At 38.1% G+C, this 26,855-nt stretch overlaps 1 protein-coding gene across 6 annotated transcripts in view; it reads left to right on the top strand.

Annotated features, from left to right (window-relative positions):
- The first annotated feature begins 11,913 nt into the window (after window positions 1–11,913).
- The window catches only part of whrna (whirlin a), a 146,279-nt gene continuing 131,337 nt past the window's right edge, over window positions 11,914–26,855 (top strand). For all 6 annotated transcript variants that reach the window (XM_077542439.1, XM_077542440.1, XM_077542441.1 and 3 more), the window contains exon 1: window positions 11,914–13,302. In XM_077542439.1, the coding sequence (XP_077398565.1) occupies window positions 12,559–13,302 (744 nt within the window). In that variant the 5' untranslated portion in view covers window positions 11,914–12,558. The remainder of the gene's footprint in view (window positions 13,303–26,855) is intronic.

The following is a 26,855-nucleotide window of genomic DNA, read 5'->3' on the forward strand; positions in this document are numbered from 1 at the left end:
GCGGAGAGTGTAGTGACTAGTGAAAGTGTTACAGTTGGTAGTTCTTCATTTACACTGTGCGCTAGATATCATTTTAGTTTTTAATAAATATGCAGAATTTGGCTTACACGTTCTTTTGTTGCACTCTAATGTGTAAGTAACTTTGTGAATAAAAACTGTTGCAATTTCCTTGACTGTGAGTGGAGTATGTCAAACCACAAACTTTGAAAACTACTCTTGTAAAATCCTTTTTTTTCCCTCAGTTATATGTATAATTGTATTTTGTTAGCGGCACCTGCGCTGTTGTGACAAAACATCAAATAATTTTGACTTGCAGTGCTCACACAATGCCAAAGGGATGATGCATTGCGGGGGCACTGACTATGTATGACATAGAAATTTGATTTTGACACATACAGTAGGTGAGCTGTTTTGGGAGCGCTTTTGCAGATGATCAATGGTGTTGTGCAAAATCATCCAAGTTATTTTTGGTAAAAGCACTAAGTGAATGCAAATTAGCCAAAGCAATTGAGAAGGATCTTTGCAGTTGTGACAGTACCGACTATTTGTTTAGGAAAAGAACTTGGAGTGAAGCATGTGTGAGCAGTTTTGGGATAGATACTGTATGTGCTTTTGCTGTTGAACTGCATAAATGTAAGTCTGTTTGGCCAAATGAGCTTGCAGTTTTGAAAAGGTCATTTCAGTTTCAAGAAATGTGCTAAACCTATGGAGAAAAATTGTAAAGATTTTTTTTTTAAGTCTCTCAATATCACAGATTTCCACATACCACACAGGTGGATCTTGTGTGTGCGTGTTCACTGTACTTCCCTTATCTGTCTTCATTTAGTCCATTCGTGAGGAGCAGTGGGAAGTCACGGGGTACCAAATCCAAACCTTGGATCAGTAAGACTCTGGCGGACAAGTGCAGACACAAAAAGTACCCCAAGGACCCAGAATTGATCTGTTGACCTTCCTGGTGTATGAATTCAGTGCTGGCCACTAACTATGTGGCCTGTGATAGATTGTAGATGGAGGGCTGCTGACCGCCTTTATTCTACACTGTTTGCATGTGAAACTAAAAATAAATAAATCTGATTATCACCTTTATTTTAAAAAATTATTTGTACATGTTTGAAATACAAGTTACATAAGTGAGTAGCTTAATTTGCATTTTACACAAATCAATGTCATGTGATCTTAGCGTTTAGGCAGAAGAATTAAGCAATAATATCTGATCCTTGCATGATGATTTGTGAGGGAGAGAAATTTGTTTTAAGTGATTCATGCACATCACTGTGATAAATACATCCTTTTCCCACCAGTGTTCTAATATGGCACAATCTTAAAATGCAGTTTATATTAAAAATCAAAACTAACACTTCATACCCTGAGTGTAAGTTGCTTTATACTGTACATTAGATGGTCAAACAAATGGCCAAGGTGCAAATTTAGTGTGTAGTTCAGTGTGAGCATTTTAAGTAGAATGTTGCAGGAAGCATTGCTCACACTATTCAGTCTCAAAATTGCATCTAAACTTCATGTTCCTCAGGGCTATAAAAACAAAACAAAAAACAACCTACACCACAGCTCCTCTTTTGTAGGCTCCTGTAGCCTGTGTAGTTTACATATTCCCTGCAGCTGACATTATGCTTCTCACAAATTCCATGGGAGTTCATACAACAATAGAACAGACAATGACTGTATATTGAGCAGATGTGGACAAAATTGTTGGTACCCTTAAATTATAGAATGAAAAAAGAAAAGCCATCAATGATCACAGTAACTTGCCATTTACATAATTCCTTCCACAGATGTCCAATAGGATTTAGATTAGTGCTCTTCAGAATAGCCCAAGTTCTTTGTTAGCCATTCTTGCATACTGTATTTTTAGCTGCTTGTTTTATGTCATTATCTTTACCACCAGTTATAGCTGAAACAAGCCTCTTCTGTTATGATCTCTGTTTTATTTTGTTTTTTCCTTTTGGATTTGCTTTGCAGCATTGTTTTGATCTGATTTGGTTGTTACTCAGTGTCTTCTTCATGTTTTCCGTTTTGGAATAAAAAAATAATAATTTTCATACTTAATTTTTCATAATTTTTTTTGACTTTTATGCCTTTCTGTTAAATTTCTGACGTTGTTGCCAATTTTATGAACATATAATAAAAATATAATTTTCTGCCTCTCTTGCCTTTGCTTTCTTTTCTTTTTTTAAGATCTTTTTTTAATGATATTTTTTCTGCCTTTTTCCCATGGACACATGACCTTTTTGGAGATTTTATGGCCACTTTTTGGACATTTTTAGGTATTTAAAAAAAAATTGTTTTCATCTACATTTCGTCTCTTTTTCCGCCATCTTAAAATGTCAGGCTTTTTGAAAACTATTCGTTTTCCGTTTGAAGAATGTGTCATCTAAAAAATGAAAATGAATGTGTAAAAAATAAATAATCTGCTATTTTTTTAGAGATCCACTGGGAGCCACAGGAGAGGGACTAAAGAACCACATGATGCAGACCCTGAACTAAAGCAATACCTGATGTTCTTTCTACAAATGTCAGCAAATTTGTATTTATTATTTCTCTTATTTTTAAGTTTATTCATCATTCTTTCTTGTATGTTAACAGCAAAATTAGCATGGTTAGTGAGCAATGTTTAAATAATCTTGTGACATTGAAAGTCAGGCATGCTCACTCCACTGTGAAATGACTGAGAGAGGATTGGTTGTTGGTGTGCTGCAGAGGTGTGTCACATAGAGTGACAGGTGTTATGGTGGGAAATGACAGACGTGGCGGGTCTGAAGAGCCGTGTGAAGAGCATGAATACCATGTGGTGTAAATGGTGTACAATTACAATATCATGTGAGTGCAAAAACAACCAAAATGCTGTATTTGCCAAACAAAAATTATATTTGAGCTCAAAATATTTTTTTTGCCTTCACCCAAGCCAAACATTTCACTGACTGTAATTGTTTTCAAATCCCCATCGTAACCACAACACACAAATAGCTAATTTCCATCATTACTGGACTGCTTTAAGTTATGAAGAGTCTGCTTTCATATTTTTGCACTGTGTGGCTATTTAAAATAAAACAGAGCAAACAACAAAGGCCTTGTTATTGCTTGAGAACTGGACATTTATGAATGAACACATCCATCATATTTAACATCAGCTCGTTTTTAGAAGCCAACGCTGTTTAATGCAAATGAGTCAGCCATCATCCCACCTCATGTACTGCTGGGCCACTTGTGAGTCTGGCCTTCGTTACTATGACCACCGGTGAATAATGTAGGCAGTTAGTTCTCATTACCTCATCAAAAAATGGGGTGCCTTTAAAGACAATAAAAGCATTTGAACTCATTGAGGCAGCAGCACATAAGCTACATGCAATGCATGGACACATCACCAAAGATATGTTGGCTAAACGGGCACTTAAGTGACCCGAATTTTTGTATGTCCCTATAAGTTGAAAATTGTGTGTGACTGACCAATTTCACTGTGACACAATTGGAAAAGTCAAAAGACCGACATTTGTCAAAGCAAACACTTCATCCTTGAAAAGCCTGTTATGGAATGGGGGGCTTTTTTTTCTTTTCCCAAAATCCCTTTAAAAAACAGCTCTTGCATTTTTGTGTCTGGTTTGACATTTATTTCCTAGTTGGCAGAGTGAGGACAACACAGACGAATGAGAAGCATTTTTACACTCCCTGTTGGATATATCCATCCATCCATTTTCTTGACCGCTTTTCCTCACTAGGGTCGCGGGGTGCTGGAGCCTATCCCAGCTGGCTTCAGGCAGTAGGCGGGGTACACCCTGAACTGGTTGCCAGCCAATCGCAGGGCACACAGAGACGAACAACCATACTCACAATCACACCTATGGACAATTTGGAGTGTTCAATTAACCTGCCATGCATGTCTTTGGAATGTGGGAGGAAACCGGAGCACCTGGAGAAAACCCACGCAAGCACGGGGAGAACATGCAAACTCCACCCAGGAAGGCCGAAGCCCGAAGCCCGGACTCGATCTCACGTCCTCTGCACTGGGAGGCGGACGTGCTAACCAATCAGCCACCGTGCTGCGCTGTTGGATATTTATATATATATATATTTCATGGCAGGCTTACATATGTAATCTAAAGGTTTCTTACACTTGTATGGAAAATATCTAAATCATAAAAGTAAAATGATATTCCAAGCTTCGTTATGGTTCGAGTCCAAAAATCCTGATTTGCTTGTCACTTTTCCACACCCACTTTTTTATTTTACTATCTGAAAAAATATTTTTGACTAATTTATTTCAATTAAATTTCCAGCATCTGCCCTAACGGAGGGCTAACGTCACAAATTATAGGAGTGGTCTTTTCTCAGCTAAACGACGGGAGTGAGGAGTGTAAAGTGCAGGTCATTTTGGTAGGGCTTGGGGCGCAGTGATGTAAAAATGTACTTTTAACGCACTTTAAACACCGGGCTGATTCATGATTGATGTTGAGCCTATCCCTAGACAGTCTGCAGCTGGTAGCAAAGATAGAGTCACATAGTGTCTGTGTGTGTGCTTCTCTCTGCATAGGAAAGCAAAATGTGTTATGACTGCCCATCCGTAGCGGCTCTGTGCTGTGTGATTGCCAGTAGGAAACACCCACACTCATGCACACATACACACATGCGGTGGGGCTGTTCTTTAGAAGAAATGTTTTTATTTTCAATAGGGGTGTCAAAATTAGTGCATTAATTTTGAGTTAATTTAAAGTTCCTTTAAAGCTACACTTTTTTTTTTTTAATGGGCGATTAATGATCGCCCCTAAATTGGAAAGCCTGTACTGGGGGAATTCGCAACACAGCAGACACGTCCACGTAAAAAATTTGCAGTAATAAATATAATAATAATGCATATATTTGTGGAGACTGGGGTTAAGTTGTGTTTAACAATTTTAAAAATGTGAAGAATTTCACAAGTTACTTCACGTTAAAGATGAGATAGCTCTTAAGAAAAGAAAAATGCACTGATCTATCACCGTCTTACAAATGCAATTATGCCATCTAGTGGCAGAAAAAATACCTCAACACAAATCAATATCACACTTTTTTTACAGTACAGTACATCTTTTTAATTTGAACTCAATTTAGTTGTTTTTTTAATGAAATTACTGTATCAATGACTAAAAGATGCAGCCATATTTTTATTAGTTGAACCTTTTTTTCCCCACTTTTATGTAAACATGAGTATGGAAACTTATACTAATATATAATACTAATATTATTATACTAATATAATAAATATAAAATATTTTATTTTACATTTTGTTGTACATTTAGAACAGTTATAAAATTTGTGATTTATCGTGAGTTAACTAATGAAGTCATGAGATTAATAACGATTTTTTAAAAAAATAAAAGGTCATCGCCTGACACATCAAATGAAATCATTACATAATGCTGGCGGCGGGCCGAAAACTTCATTAGTCACAATTTGGCAAATTTATTTGTATACTTTTGGTCAGTTCACATGTGTGGGTGTAAGTGTTGAAAATGGCTTACTCTTTTTGATGATGTCATGTTAGTCGTTGAACAAACATGCAATTTTTGGGGTCTCCTGAAAGTCACCAGCGATAAGATCGGAACTAGCTTGATGATTTATGACAAAGCAAAACTTCGGGCTCAATACCATGACGTGAAAGAATTCAAACACTCAGTAGTATTAAATGGTGAAGCAGCTAGCATAATCTGTGGTCTTGTCACTTAAGAATAGGCTTTAATGCATTTAATCTGTTGTGAATGCAAGAATATTTGACAGTTGAGCCGTAAACATGAAGCTAACAGCTCCCCTGTTTATGGACCGTTTAACTTCCATTCGTGGAATACTGATGACTTGGTTAAGCACTCAGTCATACACAGTTAATCCTATTAGGTGAATGCTATAAGCCTTGTTAAGCGTTCAGAATGATTACAGCTTTACATGAAATGTTTTAATTAAGTTGGGAGTAGGTACCCGAGAAAATCATTTTGTTTAATTAAAGTGACTTGGAAATATTGAACAGTATAGTACTGTACAGTATAGTTCAATCGTTTCTAACCTCTAGTAGCATGTGATTGTTATACTAAAATCCAAATGAGAGAGCAATAGAAATACTAGTTCAACCCAAAATTAGCAGATGTTATTTTCAGGATGAAACCATAAAAGGTCCATTCCAAGTTATCACGGAATGTATTTTTCACTACCCTCTCCTGTCTCATGTTTTCCTTTCTTATCATTCATTCATTCATGCTCCTCTTTTGCAGCAGTCATATTATTGTTACAATTGAGGGAGTTGCAATATGTGACAGTTATGTTATGTTGGAGACGATCACACACAAAGGAACATTGCTAAGGACATACAGTTTACACAATGAGCAACATCAAACCGCCTCTAACGTTTGGAAAAACAATAATTAAAACATTAGCTACTGCTCAACACGCAACTGTCATCAGTCTTCTTAAGTAATGACAACATGAAAGCTATTTCAGAGAAAATGATGAGATTCATTGAATCGGGCAAAAACCTCACTTTTCCCTATATTTGCAAAATTGCCATCTGTGTGTTTTTATTGTTTACAGTAAAAAGAAGAAAAGAGCAAAACAACACAAATCTCTTGGAAAGCAGAAGAGAAAACAAAGAAAAACTTGATTACATTAACTGATAAGCCTCCTTTGAAAGTACTGTATGTAGGGTACAGTATTTCCTGTGAAAATGCACTTGGCTTATCTTAACTGTCTGGGAGGCTGCCTTGCCTTGCTTACAATTTTGCTGCGTCACTTTGGAGGTAGAGTGCAATAATGTGTGATTCCACTCTGCTCGACTTTAACCTTATCTGCTCCTTATTGATTCATTCACATAAACTATTATATATTTTTTATTTTTTTGTATGTGTCACCCACTAAAATCTTAGTGAGAATGTCTGAAAAGAGAATAACTTCCTTGCTGAAAGCAGATGGTCATCACCAGGAGCAGTCTTACAAAATCATTCATTGCAGGTTCATAAAGCAGAGAATATCTATATTGTGCCTTAGAATGAAACTGTCCAAAGACAATGTCATAAAATCAAGCCTAGCAGAGAAGTAGATGTGATGTCTGACAATACGTAGTCGGATCAAAGTAGTGGTTAATAGTGATTAGCGAGAGTAGCTGACATCTAGTTCGTCACAGATGTCCCATCTCGTCTTCATCTCTGTAAGGCTCGATTTTTATAACCTTGTCTGGTCTGTAAATATATCAGTCTAGAAAGGTTTACAAAGTATTTTGCAAAGCTTCAGAACTCCAGTGAACCATGGAGAGGACATGTAACCATAGTGAACCTTTCTTTTCATTTCATTCATTTTTCACCTTCACAGGAGTGGCCTGCCCACCAAAATTACTCCACGATCACAGCAAAAACTCATCCAGTAAGTCACAAAGGCCTCCAACATCTAAGGAGCTTCCTTAGTTGAAGACGCTTTTTCAACTACTACAAAACAAAATCTGAATCCCCGAGATTTTTGAGAGAGTATTCTATGGACAGACCTGTCGAAAATTGAAATTGTTGTGGTAAAAGTAACAAAGCATTTCAGAAAAAAGGATATCATGCCCAGAGTCAGACATGGCTGCGGTATTGTGATAGTCTGGGGCTGCTTCGTTACTTCAGGACCTGGACGTCTTGCTTTGATGGATGGAACCCTAAATTCTATGACACTCCAGTGGGTTGACATCTGAATGGATAAAAAAAAAAAAGGTTTTGGAATGGCCTAGTTAAGTACAAGACTTGATTCCAATTGAGATGCTATAGCATGACCTTAAAAAGGTCGTTTATGCTTGAAAACCCTCAAATGTTGCTGAAGAAAAACAATTCTGCAAAGAAGAGTGGGACAAAATGTCTCTACAGTCGATGTGTAAGACTCATTGCCAGTTATAGACAATGCTTGATTTCAGTTGTGATGCTGAGGGTGGCGCAATTAGTTACGTTTTAGGGGTAATTACTTTTTTCACACAGGAGCAGAGAATTTTTGTTTCCCATTTAAAAAACAACCGACAACTCATTTATGGGAAATACTTTTTCATGGTACTGTATATATGAATACAAACAAAATATGCTTGTATATGTTTTAATTTTTTTGTTTGACACTTCTTACTGGTTGATTGAAGATGCAGTAGCACTTTTATGATGTGTTACCAGCCACTAAATTGTGAGCTATTTAAGACCTTTGCTGTCTCGACTAATAAAAAGCATTGTTACCCAATTTGTACCACTTACTTATTTAGAACCCCAGAAAATGCATTCAATGTCATCAATTATAATTTAATCTGTCATCCTCCCGCCTGAATATTATCTCCGGTTTGTGGCCTCTTTACATTACCTGCCCTTCATAAATTGAGTTAGCGTCGGGGTCCTTGAGAGATTATTTATCGAGCTTTAGCCTAAAGCTGCAATGTGGTGATGAGTTCAGGTGCTCGGGTTATCAATCATGAAAACAACACTGACAATATTTACTGCTAAGGGAACTGCTGTACTCAGCAATGGTTTGTAAAGATGAGACAGATGTAAAACACACAGTTGGTAAAATGTGCTGTACGGTATGTAGCAGCACATGTAGGCTTCATAAAGCTGTCTCCTACGAATTGAATTATACCCCTGCCTCGTATCATGTAATGGGTTATCTATCAAGTGGTATCATAAGCCTCAGTTATAAACTGTCACTTGTATAATTAATGACGTGAGTGCTCTTGATTATATCGTTTCCTTACGCTGTGTCATCTATGTGTGCGTGTTTAACGTTTGTTACTGTAACTCGATTGGGAGTCCGAAAGGACATCTATATCCCTTTCACTCTTGATTGTGAATAATGTTCAAAATATGCTATAATTATGCTGGAATGGGAGCTATAAAAAAACAAAAACAATCATACTTGGGCTGGGAAGAGAAAAACAACTCATTGTGAATGGTGCGCTTATTTCTATGGATCTTACTGGCTATGGCTTGTGATAACTCAACATGGATTGTTAATGATGGGGAGGCATTTCCATGTAAGTCTTGATCAGTCTTGGTCACAAATACCTGCTCCACTCTTGAGATTTTGTATGCTGCAAGAAGTAAGAAATGAGCAAGCAAAATTCTCTTGGACTCATCCTACCATGGAACCACTTTCCATTTCCTCCCCTCTGATAGCCGCTATCAGTCATTGAACACCAAAACCACCACGCATACCAACAGTTTTTTCACACTTACCGTTTATTCAGACACTGTTATACGTCACTGCTGGAATCGGGTGAATTTATGAAACAACCTAGAAGGAGTAGTGGGCACTGGGAAGTGCAAATGCTTACTGTTACTGTACTTGAGTAGAATTTTCAGATATCAGTATTTCACTAGAGTAATTATTTTTCTGAAGGCTTTTTACTTTTGTGTCCATTCTGGTCCTTACTTTGTCAAAATAGTTGTGTTTCTTACATCAATCTGGCAGAATACTGTATGATGTAAAAACAACAACAAAAAACATTGAGCTGTTTCAATATTGCTTGGTTGATTGAAATCTTGGTACACTGTGTATTAGTGACCTCTAGTGTTGAACTAATAGAATGCAACTATTTTTAAGCACGCACATCATAATACCTCAGACAAACCACATTTCGCAAGCCTACCACCGATTAAAACCAATCATTATTTGGGGTGAGCGAGCGAGCAGAAGCTAGCATGAGCTAGCATCAGCGGTGAGCAAGAACTCACTGGAGCGGCTAGCGGGATAAGATAGCAAACGCTCTTAAGCGCAAAGCAGAGGGACAAAAGCTGCTGGAGGCCAAATCGCAGGACTCAGCATCGAGCGATGACCACCTGCAGGCCCTGTATAAGGTAACACGGCAGGGTTACACAAACTGCAACCAGTGTTAATTTTGACAATAAATTTTAATTTTGTTTTAGTTATAGTCTTTTGACTAAAATAAATTTAAGTTTTAGTCATAATTTAGTCATCTGATTGTATTTTAGTTTTAATCCAATTTTAGTTGAAGAAAAAAGAGCAATTTTAAAGTTGAGTTGATATTTTCCTTCAGCATACATTTCAACTTTTATACAGAAAATTATAACACACCTATTTGTAACTGTAGTTTAACACGCAATACACATTTAATACAACGGTGTTTTATTAATTGTTTCAATGAAACATGTTGAACTGACAATTATATGAATTAGTTTTCACCTAAATAAAAAAGTGCATAAATATTAATTAGAAATTCAAGACTAATTTTACAGCTGCACAATGAATGTAAACATGTTTGAACATTAAAGTGCAGTGAACACTGAACAGTTTCTCAGTGGTTCTTTTCTCTCACCTGCGTTTCATTCCTTCTGGTTGGATTGTGTGAATTTTTGTCACTGTGTTGTTTTTATTTTCGTTTGACGAAATTGTCAGTCAATTTTAGTTATCATTATTCTCTCAATGAATGGGTTCTATTTTAGTTTTCGTAAAATTTTTGTCTTAAAATTTTTTTCGTGACGAAAAATATCATGAACATTTTTCGTCGATTAAATTATCACCGGCTGCAACTACCACCAGAGGCTTACTTCGTTCGCAAGGTTTTTCTCCTTCGGGTATCTGTAGCAGAACGATGGTGGCGAAACATTTCAGCCTCCTGTAAGGTGCGGTGCGACCTATGTAATACAATTAGTGATGACTAGACCTATGATTATACATGTTAAAAAAGATGTATGTTGATGTGGTAGAACATAAATATATGTATTTTTTTGCATTTTATTGAAATTAATAATAATTGTTTTTTTACAATGACTGAATTATTAGTTTACCACTAGATGGTGTTAAATGATACACGCTGTCTCTTTAAAGTTGAAAAAACAGGGAACACGCCATAGAGAAAGATGAACCGAGGAGGATAATGAAGACGAGATGTAACAGATTCATATTCCCTAATTTAGGAAAATGATGTTGCCAGCTACAAGATTGATTTGTGGCAAATGCATTGAGTCTTGTGCTGGCCTGAAAAGCCTCTGGTGTTCAAAAATCAAATCAGAAAACAAAAATCACAAACAAGTAAAGTGTATTTTTTCAGTGGCTATCGTTAACTAATGTATCTATTTGTATTATTCAGTTGACGTTAGCAAAGCTATGGGAAATTCTTTTGAAGGCATAAATGGCTTAGCCAACACTGTCAGGAAGGTTGAGGTTTGGTGGAGGACCCAGATGCAGGGAGCAAAAACAGCTGGGCAAGGATGCAGTTGATGATGCAAAAAAAGGGATTTTAATTTATATGAAAAAAGGCGATCTTCCAAATTACAAGATAAACCAAAACATGGGGGAAACAACAAGGCAAAAACGAGCAGCATGACATGGGGAAAAGATAATGAACCCACACAGACAGGGGGGAGACAGGAGACTAAACACACAGACGCTAATGACACAACAAGACACACCTGCGGCAAGACACAAGTGGCTGAGGGCACTGATTGGTTCACATGAGGAAGGGCAGGATTACACTTAGACAAGACCAAGGGAGACACACAAGGAAAACAAAACCCAAACATGACAAACACTATATACTGTATACCCTTTCCCCCCTTCTTAGTACCAACACTATGTAAATTAATTCAAGAGGGACTTTTTTTGTGTACGTGTGTTTGCGTGAATACTTTTGCTCTACCTTAAACCTAATGTTTTTTTGTATAGTGTTGTCAACAAGTGAGTTATTATTCGCGGATAAAGATTCCAATCAATTCAGTCAACACAGGTCTACAAATAATGCCAGGCTGCATTGTGTAACGCTAATGATGAGGCTCAGACGGGAGCTAATATTAGACATGGTTCTACTAATTGACAAGTCCTTTTAGCTTATCTTGCTGTCATGCGTCCTCGTGCGCGTGCGCTCTGGGCTATTAATAATCCAATAGAGCCAAAAACGACGTCACTTCCTCACAGGAGCGTCAGAGACTTGGGAAAGAGCAGGCACCGACACACACATTCTCCACTCGGTCGCTGTAGTAACGCGTGGGAAGCGGAGGCAGCGAGCTGAAGCTCTCTTCAACCGATAATTGTAACACCACCTGCCCACACGCTTCATTTTGGGTGGTGAAGTCATGACAGATAGTTATTTTTAATCGCTTTGACATGGTTTGGAAGTACTGACTACAAAAGGAGCAATACGCTGGAACTTTTTACAGGTGCTTTTCGGGGGAAAAAAAGAAGCCTCATTTCCCAGTCAAGTTGGTCGGCGGTTTGGTGGCTTTTGCTGTTCGTTCCGCTTGGAAGCAGGTTGTTGCCGAGGAGGCGGACACCAGAGAAGAGGCGACTCGCTGGCCACCTGACCCTGTGGAAAACAAGACGGCGGCTAATGAGACACGGCTACCATACCAAGGGGGCGAACTTTGCGCAAGGTTGTTGCTCGGTTAGCTCGTTAAGTTCCTTCGGAAAGTGCAGTTTCATTTGCGTAGGCTAGCCTTGCTTGAGATCTAACCGGGACTGCGCGACGTCCTCCTTGCGCCCACAATGCCGAGCACCGGCTTATTCCCGAGGCAGGAGCCCGTAACGCCTGCACTCTAACGTGCACCCGGTGTGGCGCCGCGGCCGGGATGAGCACCACCGACCTGGAGCGCATGTCGCTCAGCTCCTCGGCCAACTCTGTGGCCTCGAGTGCTCGAACGCTCTCGGCCAACGTCAAGAAGCTTCACAACGCGCTTAACCTGCTGCTGGACGATTTCGAGAGGGAGCAGTTCATCCACTGCCTCAATGTCTACCACTCCAAGCGCAACGTGTACGACTTGGTGCAGACCCTCAACGTCATCCTCAACGCGCCCAGCAAGCGCCAACTTCTCCCCATGCTGCGGCTTGTCATCCCCCGCTCTGACCAGCTGCTTTTCGAGCAGTACACCTCGGAGGGCCTCTACCTGAAATCGGATTTAGTTGCAAGCAACGGTACCGCCGAGCCCCCGCCGGGCCACTTCCCCAGCGCCAGCCCGACTCCCCCGGCTCACTACTCGCAGGAAAACGCATCCGAGTTCCAGGTGGCGTTGCGCGGCTCACCGGATAGCTTCAGCACCAGCAGCGACGGGACAGCTCCCCTCGTACCGCTGCTCGGAAGGAACTTTATCCACGAGCCACCAGGCGAGCTGCGGCAGGTCACCATGAAGCGGCACAAGAGCAACGAGGGCCTGGGTTTCAGTATCCGAGGTGGTTCGGAGCACGGAGTGGGTATCTACGTTTCTCTGGTGGAACCGGGGAGCCTGGCAGAGAAGGAAGGTCTCCGGATCGGGGACCAGATCATGAAAGTCAACGATAAAGTCTTTGACAAAGTCTCCCATGCTGAAGCAGTTAAGGTAATAGCTTTTTTTTTCTCTCGTTCTCTCAAATTAGTTCATCATTTTGACTAAATGGCCCAACAAGGACAATTTGTTGCAGGTAATTAATTAGGCTGGGGTGGGTGATGAGTTGTTGATGTCATGCACCGACACAAGTGGATTAGTGTTACTTGGAAACGTGTGTTCTTGCTTGGATATTGGAAAGACAGTTTATGGCCATCCACCCATCCACCCATCCATCCATTTTGTGTAACACTTTTCCTGTTTAGGGTCACAGGGAGCTGGAGCCCATCCCAGCTGATTTTGGGTGAAAGGCAGACTAATCGCAGGGTACATTTAGACAACTATCACCAAGTGAGAACTGGTGCTCTATGCTGCTTTCAAAGTCATTAGTGTATGGATACACTATGTGTGAGTAAGTCCGTGCAAAGCCCATGAAAATCAAGTCTTGGACCACTTGGGCCCAAGTCATTTGTCCATCTATCCATGAGTTTAAAGACAGCCCATTAGCAAATGAGGTGATAAAAGAGTGTGGCTGAATTGTGTGCAGTGTTGCTGATTGATTTAGAAGGAGCCAATGTTAGTAACTTGGCTTCAGGTGTACGGAGTACTAAACCTGTCTCTTATTTTCTTGTATCATCTGTTTCTATGTCTACTTTCCTCCTGTGTGACCATTTGTTGTTATTGATTTCATGATTATTACAGTACTGTTTTACATCCATTTAAGCCTGTGGAAAATATTCTCATAATATGGATTCTGTTTGCTTTATAAGGACTCGGGCCACTTGTTAGCTTGGATTTTCCATCCATTCATTTTCTGCAGTGCTTCTTAGGGTCATGTTTGAACTGTAGTCTATCCCAGCAGAGTTTGGGCAAGAGACATGGTACATAATAACAACATACAGTATAACAACCATTCACACTGGCATTTACATCTCCAGAATTAGCAACTTTGAGGCTTAATTTTCCCTACCATGTATTGTATGTTTTTGGAATGTGGAAGGACGCCAGAGTGCTATACTTGGAAAAAAGCCACACAAGCACAGCGAGAACATGTAAACTCCCGAGCCGTAATCTGAGGCCAGAACATTTAATCTGTTAGGCAGACATGTTAACCAATTGCCCTCCGTGTTGCCAGGTTAAGATTTGATATAACACAAATGCACTACTATTTTGGACAACGCAACGCAAAAAAGCACAACCATTTATTTTTTCTGTGTTCTTGACCTTGCAGGTGTATCTTATACACGTCTGTCCAACCCGCACCTCATAAACAGCATGCGGCTCTTTGCCCGTTTTGAAGCGGCTCTTACAGCCCTCTTCAAAGTGAACTTTCACTGAAATTGACAGCTTTAAATCATCTGCACTGACTAATAAGATACTTTAAGAGTAGTTAAAAAATTTTTAACATTATGCTTTAGGGCTGGGTTTAAAAAAATCAATATCGATATTGAACCAATATTCCTTTTCATAGCCCAATAATGATTCATAAAACCATATACCACCCCCCACAACCACACAAAAATGAATGCGCCTTCTCGCATCACGGGGAAATTTATTTTCCCCAAAATGAAACCACAGAAATATGCCCGAGGCAGCACGTAACTCGTTATTCGAGCGTTAATTGTTCAAATGTGCCCTTCTGTTATACAGAGTACCCCAAGAGGAGCCCAGTGTTTTTGTCACTCTATTACATAGTGCTGTGGTTGTAATCAATTTAAATGATTATTTATTGTTTTGATCAGGTCATGTTCAATAAAACATACATGAATAAAGTAACTGCATGGGATTAAATTTTAAATGTAAATATTCATGTTTTTTTTCCACACTAATGCACCAAGTAAGAGCAAGAAGTTTCTACTATTTGCAGTATTGGTACTTCTGAGAATGTTTTCCATATAAAAATAAAATTGGTACTGCAGGAAATACTTAACTGAATCGAAAATCAATGTGAATCGTGAATTGAATCGGGCCCTTCTGAACCGAATCAATTTTGGAAATCTGAATCGATACCTAGCCCTATTATGTTTATATTCAAATCAAAATTAAAACAATGGTGAGCTGAGAAAGTTATTAAAACATTATTTTTGCTCAACAGTGCAACAAATGTAGAACAATAGTGGATATAGTGAACAAAAATTGAATGAAAATCTTAAAATGAAAACATTATAATTTTAAATACAAATTATGATTGTACATATGGCGTTAACATCATTGCTACTTGTGAACGTGTATGCTCGAACAATGACACTTGATTGGTACTTTGGTCTGGTCTAGTGTTAATTTTGTCAACGAAAACTTAACAAAAATAATTTCGTCAAAGCACATTTTACTAGACTAGACTATACTAAAACCCTCATTAGTAAACAATAACTGAGACTAAATAAGTATACATTTTCGTTGACTAATGAAGACGAGACGAAAATGTACTTAACTTAATAAAAACTGGACTAAAATCTGTGGACATTTTAGTTCATGAACAAACATTAGACGCAAATCTGCAGCTAGTGAGTGCAACATGCACAAACATGGGACAGACAGGAGGTGGATTAACGGTCTAAGGATAAGAAAAAAAATAAAAATTACAGTGATTACGTAACAATCTGGGGCGATACAGTGGCTGACTGGTTAGCACAGGGGTGCTAAAGTTCGGTCCTCGAGTGCTCCTATCCAGCCTGTTTTCATTGTTTCTCTTCACTAACACCTGATTCATGATCACGATCGTTATCAGGCTTCTGCAGAGTTTGCTGATTAGCTGATCATTAGATTCAGCTGTGCTGCAGGAGGGAAACATGGAAAACAGGCTAGATAGTGGCTCTCGAGGACCGAACTTTAGCACCTCTGGGTTAACACGTCCGCCTCTCAGTGCAGAGGACGTGGAATCGATTCCAGGCTTCGGCCTTCCTGGGCCTGGGTGGAGCATGTTCTCCCCGTGCTTGCGTGCGTTTTCTCCGGGTACTCCGGTTTCTTCCCACATTCCAAAGACATGCATGGCAGGTTAATTGAACACTCCAAATTGTCCATAGGTGTAATTGTGAGTGCGGATGGTTGTTCGTCTCTGTGTGTCCTGCGATTGGCTGGCAACCAGTTCAGGGTGTACCCCGCCTACTGCCCGAAGCCAGCTGGGATAGGCTCCAGCGCCCACCGCGACCCTTGTGAGGACAAGCGGTTAGGAAAATGGACGGATGGATGGACGTAACAATCCAACGCCTATAACTTTCCAACAATAATGTTAATCCGACCGCTAACTAATGGACTAAATTAAATACTTAAAATGCTAGATTTATAGTCAACTAAAAATGGACTAAATAAAAACTAGGGGTGGGAATCTCTGACATGAGTCCGATTTGATATGTATCTCGATACACAGGTTGCGATTTGATTGAAAAATGATATATTTCAGAGCAGAACGGTTCGATACAGTTTGATCAAGTTTGTGAGCGTAACGATTTTCTCTTCGATACGGTTAATCATAAAACACCACAAATTCTTACAATATCGTCAAACATGTAAAAAAAAAACGTCTTCTATATTTTCATATATTAAATAAATTATTTAAATAGACCGCAAAAAGGGTTGAGCGATATGACTGAAAAATGTATTACAGTTTAAGTATTTATGAGTCGTTATTGACAGTTATAATAGTTTTTTTTTATTCAAAAAAGGATCAGGAAAAGAAAAGGCTGATAATTAAATTTGAAATATTAGTATTTAACCTTTAAAAAGACGCCAATACAATTAAACAAAATATGCGCACAGTGCAAAGTATTTTAGAAACATAAATTTCAGACATGAAACAAACTTAGCCACCTGATTGAAAAATAAATCTATCAAACACATTTTTACCACTTAATATATATCCAAAAGTTGTTGCCAAAAGTGACCATACCTTTTTAATCCACAATTTTTGTTTTTCTTTTGCTGTCACATTAATTTTTTATTTTGGTTAATGTACAACATTATTATTATTTAAAATACGTTCTGAGACACAATGACCACATTGTACATTGACAGGTAGCCACAAACAGAGAAATTAGATTTTTGCGGCATGCTTTTAGCTTAGCTTAGCTGGTGCTGGTGTGTTAGCTTTGGGACATACCTGTGTGAAGTTTGAATCCATGCATTGGATTGTCACGGGAGTTGAAATTGAGGTCACGCGCAGTAACACTGTGTGCGTGTCCGGCGTTGACGGCGGACCTCCCAAAAACGTGCGTAATGTACCGTTGCATTATGTTTGCATCTATGCGTCTATGAGCGCTATTTTGCTGGCTCTCAGTAAACACGGAATTAGCTTGAACAGTGGCGCTACTGAAATGTTAAACAGGTAGAGCACTGTGCAGAGCGCTTGTTCATGTTATAAAAGATGAAAACCATAAAGCCTCACACACGCAATTGATTCATAGCCACGCGATATCCGGTCCACAGCTTTACAGCAATATTGTATCTAAGGATTCCCGATCGATTGAGGACTCTGCTACCGATATGGTCCTTATATGACTCTCCTTGACAAGTGAGATCTGGTTGAATCGTTTTTTTGTCCCACCCCTAATAAAAACGGGACGAGGTTGACTAATGATGATAAAAACTAACAAGCATGATTAAAACTGAGACTAAAACTGAGACTAAAATAAAAAATGGCGGAAATTAATACTAGTCTCATGGCTCCACAGCTAGATATTTACTTGGGCAAACTCAGCTCACATTTTAATGCTTTCCACATTAATGACTTGGGTGGAACTTCTCTTGTCAAAATAGTTAAATCTTTGGGATGTATCGCAAAATCATGGATGCCTATCAGATGTGCATTTAGCGCTGTCCATCTCAAAAATGGTAGCAGGTCCCCCTGGGGTGGCACAGTGCAATGCGAGGTGCCATGACTCCAGGGAACATGTGTTTTGCTTTTTTGTGGTACTAGAATAAAGTGTAGTTGCACATCCACTACAGTAGGTGGCAGTGTCAGGGAGTGCACAAGGAGTATTAGCTCTTCTGAAATCTTTGCTTCCTCCTGGGGGATAACAAAAATAATTGAAAATCACTGGTTTAAATGGCAGTTTGATCTTTGTTTACTTGTTTCTTATTCTGACTTTATGTTTACTTTAACTTGCAAACCAAAGTGGAGGAGGAAACGGTTGACTCTGATTGGCTACTCTCATGCACATTTCTGCCACGTCTGATTGAGGTTTACAATCACTCATGACTCTAAGATGGTCAATATCACGAATCTCAAACACATAATAACCCAGCCCTACATGTATTGCCCTTTGGAAGGTAATTGCAATTTTTTTTTTAATCTTTTTGTATGTCTCTGTGCGGCCCAGTATCAAATGGCCCACAGACGAGTACTAGGTTGTGGACCAATGGTTGTGGACCACTGAATTAAAGGCAATGTTTTATAATTTGTCTTCTTTTGTAGGCATATGTTAATTGAAGTTTAAGGGTGTCACCATATAAACTCTCACCTAAGGTGCCACATTGACTAGTATGTTAGGCATTTAATTGAGGATTTGAAGGGTTCAAATCATCAGCGGCCCTTCAGTTCACTTCATTGCATGGGCTAAAAAGGGATACACACAGAGTTTGTCAAAGCATGTGAAAGAGAGCTAGAGAGTGAGGGCACGGGATGGAGGCGGTTTATGTGTGTCCATGTGTATGATGTGGCTCCTTCCACACAGTAAACATTGTGGCTCTTGGCCTCTGAACACATGGCACTGACACACATTGGGAGAATAATATAGCGTTTAAAAATGTTTAAAAAGAGCATTATAGCAAATGGTTGTGATAGTGAAACGGCAATTTGTTTAACAATAGTTTGTTTGCACAGCATACTGTATTCAAGCTAGTTAGCTCGCATTAAGCTATTATGAAGCTATATGTTAGCACACACCTTATCTACTGTAAAGGCTAGGTTTGCATTAAAAAGGTTTCTTCTTTATTTTTAAAATGAGCTTTAATTTCATGTTTGGATGTCTGGATGGCTGTCTCACTTGCCTCAGTATTCCGTATTTGATATCAATGACCTCTCCTGACTGACTTGTTCTTTCTGTAGGTAAACAATGCCGTGACATTGTCTAAGAAGAGCCAATAGCGCTGTATCAGATATTCGGCTTCACGAAAATAATAATGCACAGTTTGGATTGACACTGTCTGAGACTTTTTACCTTCATGTTTCATATTGTGGCTTTTGTTTGCAATGGTGAGAATTGCATGGCATAATAATGAGAGGTCCTTCTTATATTTCAATGCACGAGAGTAATGGTTTCTGTGCCTGTGCTCCTGTGATAAAGCTGATTTCATACTGTATAATTCAGCGTACTTATATAACAGAATTGACCGTACACGTTCTGTCCTGCTCGTGCAGTTTTCTTCGCATTTACGTATAAAATGGTTTCTCATCTCTGAATCCAAAGCAATTGATTACAGCTGCTTTAAATGTTCTCTTTCCGAGTAAATGAGGTCTCTAAAAAGAATGCATTTTACTTTGTATTTCTCAGCAATGCCTGAGATGTATCAGAGGTAGGAAAGGGTATGAAGGAGTGTGTAAAGCATGATTCTGCATCTCTATAAATGTAGTCCTTGTTCTGAAATCCCTTTTTTCTGCCAATCCTCATCTTTGTGTTTGCTCACCGATTATGTAAAATGTGTCATCATGAAACATTCAACACCCACATACTTCTAACTTTACCTGGCACTTCAGAGGCTTCCTATTTATTTCAGTATTTGCATCACTGCTACATATCTTACCACACAGTCACAACTGTGTTTGGTTTATTGCTGTCAGGTACAGTATGCAACCATTGCCAAAAAAAGAGGTTCTGTCTGAGATAAAATCTGTCTGGAGGTCATTAATTTTCAAGTTCGCTTATTTTCTTTCAAGCAAGTCTGCTACTCTCAACTCTGCACCCCCTGAAGAAAATGTAATAAGTCGATCATGTTGTTGCAGTTGACATTTTAGACTGCAATATGCATAAACAGCTAAATGACAATACCCTGTAGGTTTTTAATCAGGTTTTATTAATAACATCACACTAACACTTGTTTGTGTGATAGACAAGGTTATATGGCTCTAAGAGGTTTCAGCTACTCCGTTTGTGTCATTGTACGTACAATGCCCTTTGTTGTAACAGTCAACAGACAAGCCAGAGGCATTTGGTTCTTGTGCAATAAGTTTGTCTTGAAAGGTAGAAGTGGAGCCACATAGAAGAACAATGTCGACAATGAATGACTCAGTAGAGGGCAAAAAAATGCCTAAAAAATTATATGTATATTATTGTGTGAAGGCTGAGGAATTTACACGTGTTATTCTACACCATTCTTCTTCTTCTTCTTCCTCCATTTTATTTTACACACTTTTTTGACGCGCTACTCCTTCCACATTTTTCATCCGATTCTCAGTATTCTAACTTCAACATTTTCCAAAAAATCATGCCATGGGTGCTTGCATTTTTCAGTCCAAAAATTCATGGTTTACCCACAATTACCTGTTTTTCACTCCAAAATTCCCCATTCATTTCCAATGGTGGATTCAACACATTTACATCATTCTCAGTTAAAATTCAAAACATTCAGCTCATTCAATTCACCTTGAGGAGGATTTTGAACATTCCAAATGTACTCACTTACCCAAAAAAAAAAATCAACATTTTCACTTCATTGTGAAAAAGAACATTCCCCCTTTGTCAAATCATGAATTTATTGTGGCTAATCACATTTCTCAGTTTCTTTCCACTGACCACAACCTAGCTTGATTGCTTCCAGACCCGTTCGATCAAGATTTTACCTAAAAAGAACTTGCCTGACAAAAGTCGTCCAAAAGATCTCAAAAAGTTGCAACAAAATGTCATGATCAAAAGAATTTCATGAACAGATGAAAAAGACATCCATTAGTCTGAAAAGGCTTACAAAATCATTACTTTATATTACAGGACTCGGGCGAATCATCGTGAGACGATTATTCACAAATTGAGAAAGCACGGGATCGTGGTTAACCTTCCCAGAAGTGGCTAGACTACAGAGAGTACAGCGACGCCTCTTCCAGGAGGTTACAAAGAAACCTGGGACGAAGCGTATTTGGGTCCTGCATGACTCTATGAATCACACCCCTTAGCAAATTGGTCATGAGTGATGAAATACTAATCACTACTTAAATCAGTAATTAAATCAGCTTTTCTCATTCCACAAACGGCAAACTTAAATTTGATCCCAGTGGATATCACACTTAGAGCTGTTTCTATAGAACAGTTGCACACTACTAATTGTAACCACAGGAATATACAGTCACACAGGGGATAATTATAAACAACAAGTGGATTTTAACTCCTGGCTTATTTGACAAAGAAAATGTCACATTTGAATATGATTCTCACTGGATGTATGCCATTAGGACAAAAAATACCTGACTAACTCTCCAAAAACTTAATTACTTCTATAATTCTATACTTTTTTCCACATTTCCTTTGAATTGGTCCCTTTTTTTTGGGCATCGGTAACGTGTCTGTAACTTGTACAGTTGGTTGTCACCTCACCTGCATGTGTATTAAGGCATTTCAAGACTCAAGTTCAACATTTATACTTAACTGAAACATCAACACATTCTCTTTATGCAGCAGTTTGTTATTGGCAAACCCACAGAGTATAACAATAAAACACATCTAGAAACGTAAGGAGCGTAAGTACTTTAATGACTAAATGGGCTATAACGCTTTTGTTGCTGATTTAACAATTCAATTAAGAATATTTCTATTATGCTGTTATATTGTTAAAATTAACAACTGTAAAGAGATCCACCTCCTGGTGTTCTTAACAAATGATGCTCTTGCATTTGTCGTCCTCTTGACACGCTGTATAATACATGTCGGAGTATATTGTGATTTGGCACATCACGCAGTATTTGTGTGACAGTTCAATACAGTGGAACTGGAGGAACATCAGCCAACAAAAGATGAGACATAAATTTAATTGATGGATGAATCAGGAAAATTAACAATCAATTAGTCAACCTTGCTTACCTAATATAGTATTGTGACACCTTGTTTATCATGTCCTTTTGCCATTTTATCATTTACTCTATTGATTTACATCAACACCTCAGAGACCTGTCATGACTTTAAGTGCACCTGGACTAATTTAATTGCATTTGCATAGATTGTATGCTTCTTTTGTGACCCTTTCCCAGGCTTTCGCCACATTTTCCATTGTTTTGGGGGTTGCTCGTTTCAATCTCTTATCGGGTAAAAGCATGCTGCATTTGGAATCGGCCAGTCTTACACTTCTCATGAAGTCATTTGTTATTTTGCCATTGTGCTATGGGTCATTATCTTGATGCACGATGGAGACTTTGTCAGTCTGTTTGGTTGTATCTTATTATTATTATTTTATATATAAATTGGCAGACTTTATTTTTAGTTTTCATTTTTGCTGCTGCCATCAATGAAGATAAATGAACCTGTCCCAGAGCAAGCCATACATACCCAGGCCATGACATTACCTCCACTGAGTTTCACAGATGAGCTGATGTTTTGGATTATGAGCAGATATTTTCCCCCCTGAAGCTTTAACCTTTCCATCACTTTGGTAAAGGTTATCTTTGTGTTAAAAGAACATAAAACTCTTCCCTGCCCCACAATTATTAAAGCATGTCACTGTAATTTTTGGGCAAATTCCAGCCTGGCCTTTGTAATCTTCTTGCTACTGAATGGATTGCAGCTTCTGGTGCAGCCCCTGTTCATTAGTCTTACACAATCAGTAAATTGTGAACGTTTCAGTCTTTTACTCTGGAGGTTGTTGCTGATGACTCTCACTGAAGATATTTTGGAGATTCTGTACTGCTCTAAAAATGTTGCTTTCATCAGCTTTTGCACTTATTGATCTGGCCATGTCTTTTCTCGGTGCACCAGTAGTTCCTTTCTTCTTCTGGACATTACAACTGGTTATATTGGCTATAACAAATGTTTGTAATAGCCCTGATTGATTTGACATATTTACTTACTATTTTTCATCAGCTCTGTTTTTCACCCTGATTGTTCCCATTCTCCAATGCTATTTCTCACATGAAAAAAATGGTGGCTTCAAATCTTATCTTGTATGCATGCCATGTATCACAACATATCTTAATATTTAATTTGCTTTATTTAGTGTCTGCTTAGCAAATAAAAAAAAAAAGTCTGCTTTCAACACACCACATATTTTAAATATTAAAAGTAGTCTAAATGTTGTGCCTGGACTGTATCTATTTATTATTATTAGTGCTGTCAGGCGATTAAAAAAATTAATCTAATTAATTACAGGATTTTTAATTAATTAATCCAATTAATCAATTTTAATCTCATATCTGCTAAAGGTCCCCAAAAAAAGAAGTTGAATTCTAGGACATTACAAAATTGTAGTGCATGACTAATCAATTGAATACACCAAGAAAAGAAGATTTGAAACATACATTTTTATTGTTGGAGTGTGCTTCATAAATGAAATTTAAAAGAAAAAGTTTAAGCACATTAACGATTAGGCCGGCATTATTTGAAAAGATAATATAAACTTCAATTTTGTTCAAAAAAAATTTTGAACTCAATTTAATCTAAACTTCCACAAATTGAGGTTTGGTGTATGGATGGCATAAAATGAACTAATCGCATAAATAACACTAATCGCATTATAAATAGAAAATAGTTCTAATACATCATCAGTCTTGTACAATATAAATCTGTTTGATATGTCAATTAATTTATCAAAAAGCTATTATGTATTATATGAAAGCGCTAAAGTTGTGCAAAATTAGCAATAACAGCATTAAACTAATTTAATCTATAAGAACAATGTATTCTAAGAAATAAGATACATAAAATCCATACAGTTCAATTACATTCAAATGTAAAAAACAATAGCTTCATTGAGTAAAGTCCTGTCAGTGTTCATTGTATTTCAAATAATCAAACAAACAAACAATAAAATAAATACTAACAGTGAATCATCAATATCATCAATCCTTCAGTGATTATTTTATACAACCATTTGAGAAACATGTCAAAGCAAATGCAACCGGACCGTAAAAACCATAGGACGGCTAATGCTAGAAACATGACTCACCAACTCCACTTTTCTAAAAAATGCGACGGTCAATCGACGCAGTCCGGCATTGGCATTCTGCTCTACAAGTTAACAAGTAGGCATTTAAGGATTCAAAATTAAATAGAACTCACTCAATGGTATGCCCATGGTTCAGAGAAAAGCCAGCTTTAATCCTCTTAATTCCTACTATGTTAGCTGTCTGTTTGCAGATATTGCTAGTACTGACCTTTTGGGAGCTGCACACCTCTCACCGCAATTACGGCTGCACAAACAAGTAGCTCTAGAAGCTACGTGGCTCTAGATGAGTCTAATCGTAATCCGCTCTTCTTACTACTGTCGTACTACAGCTAATGAGTGGAATTTTGCTTATCTGGAGGGAAATCAGTAAAGAAAAAAAACTTAAAAAAAATAGTGCAGTTAAGCGTTAACTCATTTATTAATCACAAAAAATATTGTATTAATCATGTATTAACGCAGATTATTCACGCTATTAATTTTGACCGCAGATGATCCTTTACATGCAACTAAAGTATTTAATACATTTTTGGTATGACATTCAGAATATTTGTTCTAGTCAAAATATTGGGGTCATTTTTTCCCCATCTTAAATAAAGCAAGTAATTAATTTATTAGAAAAAGAAAAGAATGAGAGTGTGCAGTGGATCAAAAAAATGCAGAAGACATTCTCATAACATTGAATGCAGAAAGAATTAACACATAATAGGTGCTCTTCAAATTTGGCGGGTTAGCCTTTTTAATTAGGGGATTAATCATGATTAATCAAAATTCTAAAATATGATTAGTCTGATTTAAAAATGTAATCGTTTGATAGCTCAAAAAAAAAACCCAACTAACTGCAATTTTTTAATCAGCTTAAAAATCTAACTCAACTGATTGACATTTAGGACTATTGTAATGATTTGTTTAGCCTTGGCTATGACTGCAATCAAAGCCTGATTTCAATGTGGTTTCCTTGATGCTGCTAGCTGATACAACTTTGCAGTGAACAGACAAATGCATTTTTGCACACTGGGCTTGTGTTTACATACTCATATTGGTATGTAACTACCACACAGCAGCTGATTCGACAAAATGAAATGATTTGCTTTTGCTCAAGCGCCAACTGAATATACCGCAAGCGCACCGCACAAATGTCACACCACCAAGAATCATGTCACAGAAATTCTCTTTGTTGGCAGCCAACTGATGCTACTACAGACATGTTGTAATGAATATTTGTGTGGTGCTTAGACTATGAGAATTTTGAATGAAGTAACATTATTAGATGTTGTCCAGTTCTGAACCATTGCAATGTGTTCATACTCAGTATAATTAATATTTTTCTGATGGGTTAATTCCTAACTGAACATTATAATTGTAAAAGCAGAGTTTTCGATACGGTGTCTCGACAAAACAGTATACCCGACGGAGTAGAATACCTTGCACTTCTGTGCATGCGCTTTAGGAAACAACTTGCGCAGTAAGAACAGGTTGGGTGTTTGGTTGAGTTTAGGGTGAGGCTACAGATAGAGTTCACTATACGGGTATGCTGACCTGACAGAACAACGGCTGTCAGAGCCAGTGGTCTTAATGTTGTGGATGGATGTTGTAGATCCTGTTTGTGTGTGTCCCTTCACGCGTCAGTATTTTAACATTCCTAAAAGACAGAGTAGCTAAAAATGGGCTTTGCTCAATTTGAATAGGAAGAGTGAAACTATTTTCGTCATTTAGGCGTTTAAATACTGCTTTGGGCTGACGTGATTGAGTGCTGCAGGTTTGATGTTTTGAGCACTGTACAAAGTATAGACAAAGTGGGGGGAAAACATTCAGCTAAAGAACATATATGGCTATATATGAACAGCTTTTAAATCATCTGGTTAGCAGGCAGACTTCTGCAAATAATGCCCTGCAGTCAGGTCACAACCTCAGACCTCCAGAATGTCCACTCCGCTAGATTTCAAGACAGTTTCTGACCATTTGAATAAATTCTAAATAGCAAGCTTACTGTCATCTCAGACAATGAAGTTTGTGAAGAGTAAAAACACACTATGTCTGTGATTGTAAATCCTGCTGATAATATTCTCTGAGACAAAAATTGGGAGGTGGGTGATGGTGAAATGAACATGAAAGCTCTTTTCCAAAATGCAAAAAAAATGAACAATGAATTGCCTTTGTCTGAACATGTTCAGCCCGAAATTAAATTAAATTTAGCTTTTATCTTCTTGTGGAAAATACTTAATCTATTTCATAAGTATACAGTGCAGATGGACATTCTTGTAGTTAGCACACCATTAGCCAAAAATGTGGCATCTGTGGCACTTTTCTGCATGAAAGAGCTTCAAATTTCCATTGGTCTTTTATTGTGACTAGTCCAAGGCTCACCTGTGCAATAATCAAGGCCTTTAAACTTTACAGTATGTCTCACCTGCCAGATACATGGATCATTTATCTAAATGTGACATGCTCATTACAGACAGTATCAAATCAGTGAACCAAGTCTGAGATATATG

This window comes from Vanacampus margaritifer, chromosome 14 (assembly GCF_051991255.1).
Source record: "Vanacampus margaritifer isolate UIUO_Vmar chromosome 14, RoL_Vmar_1.0, whole genome shotgun sequence".
In the NCBI taxonomy this organism is placed as follows: Eukaryota; Metazoa; Chordata; class Actinopteri; order Syngnathiformes; family Syngnathidae; genus Vanacampus; species Vanacampus margaritifer.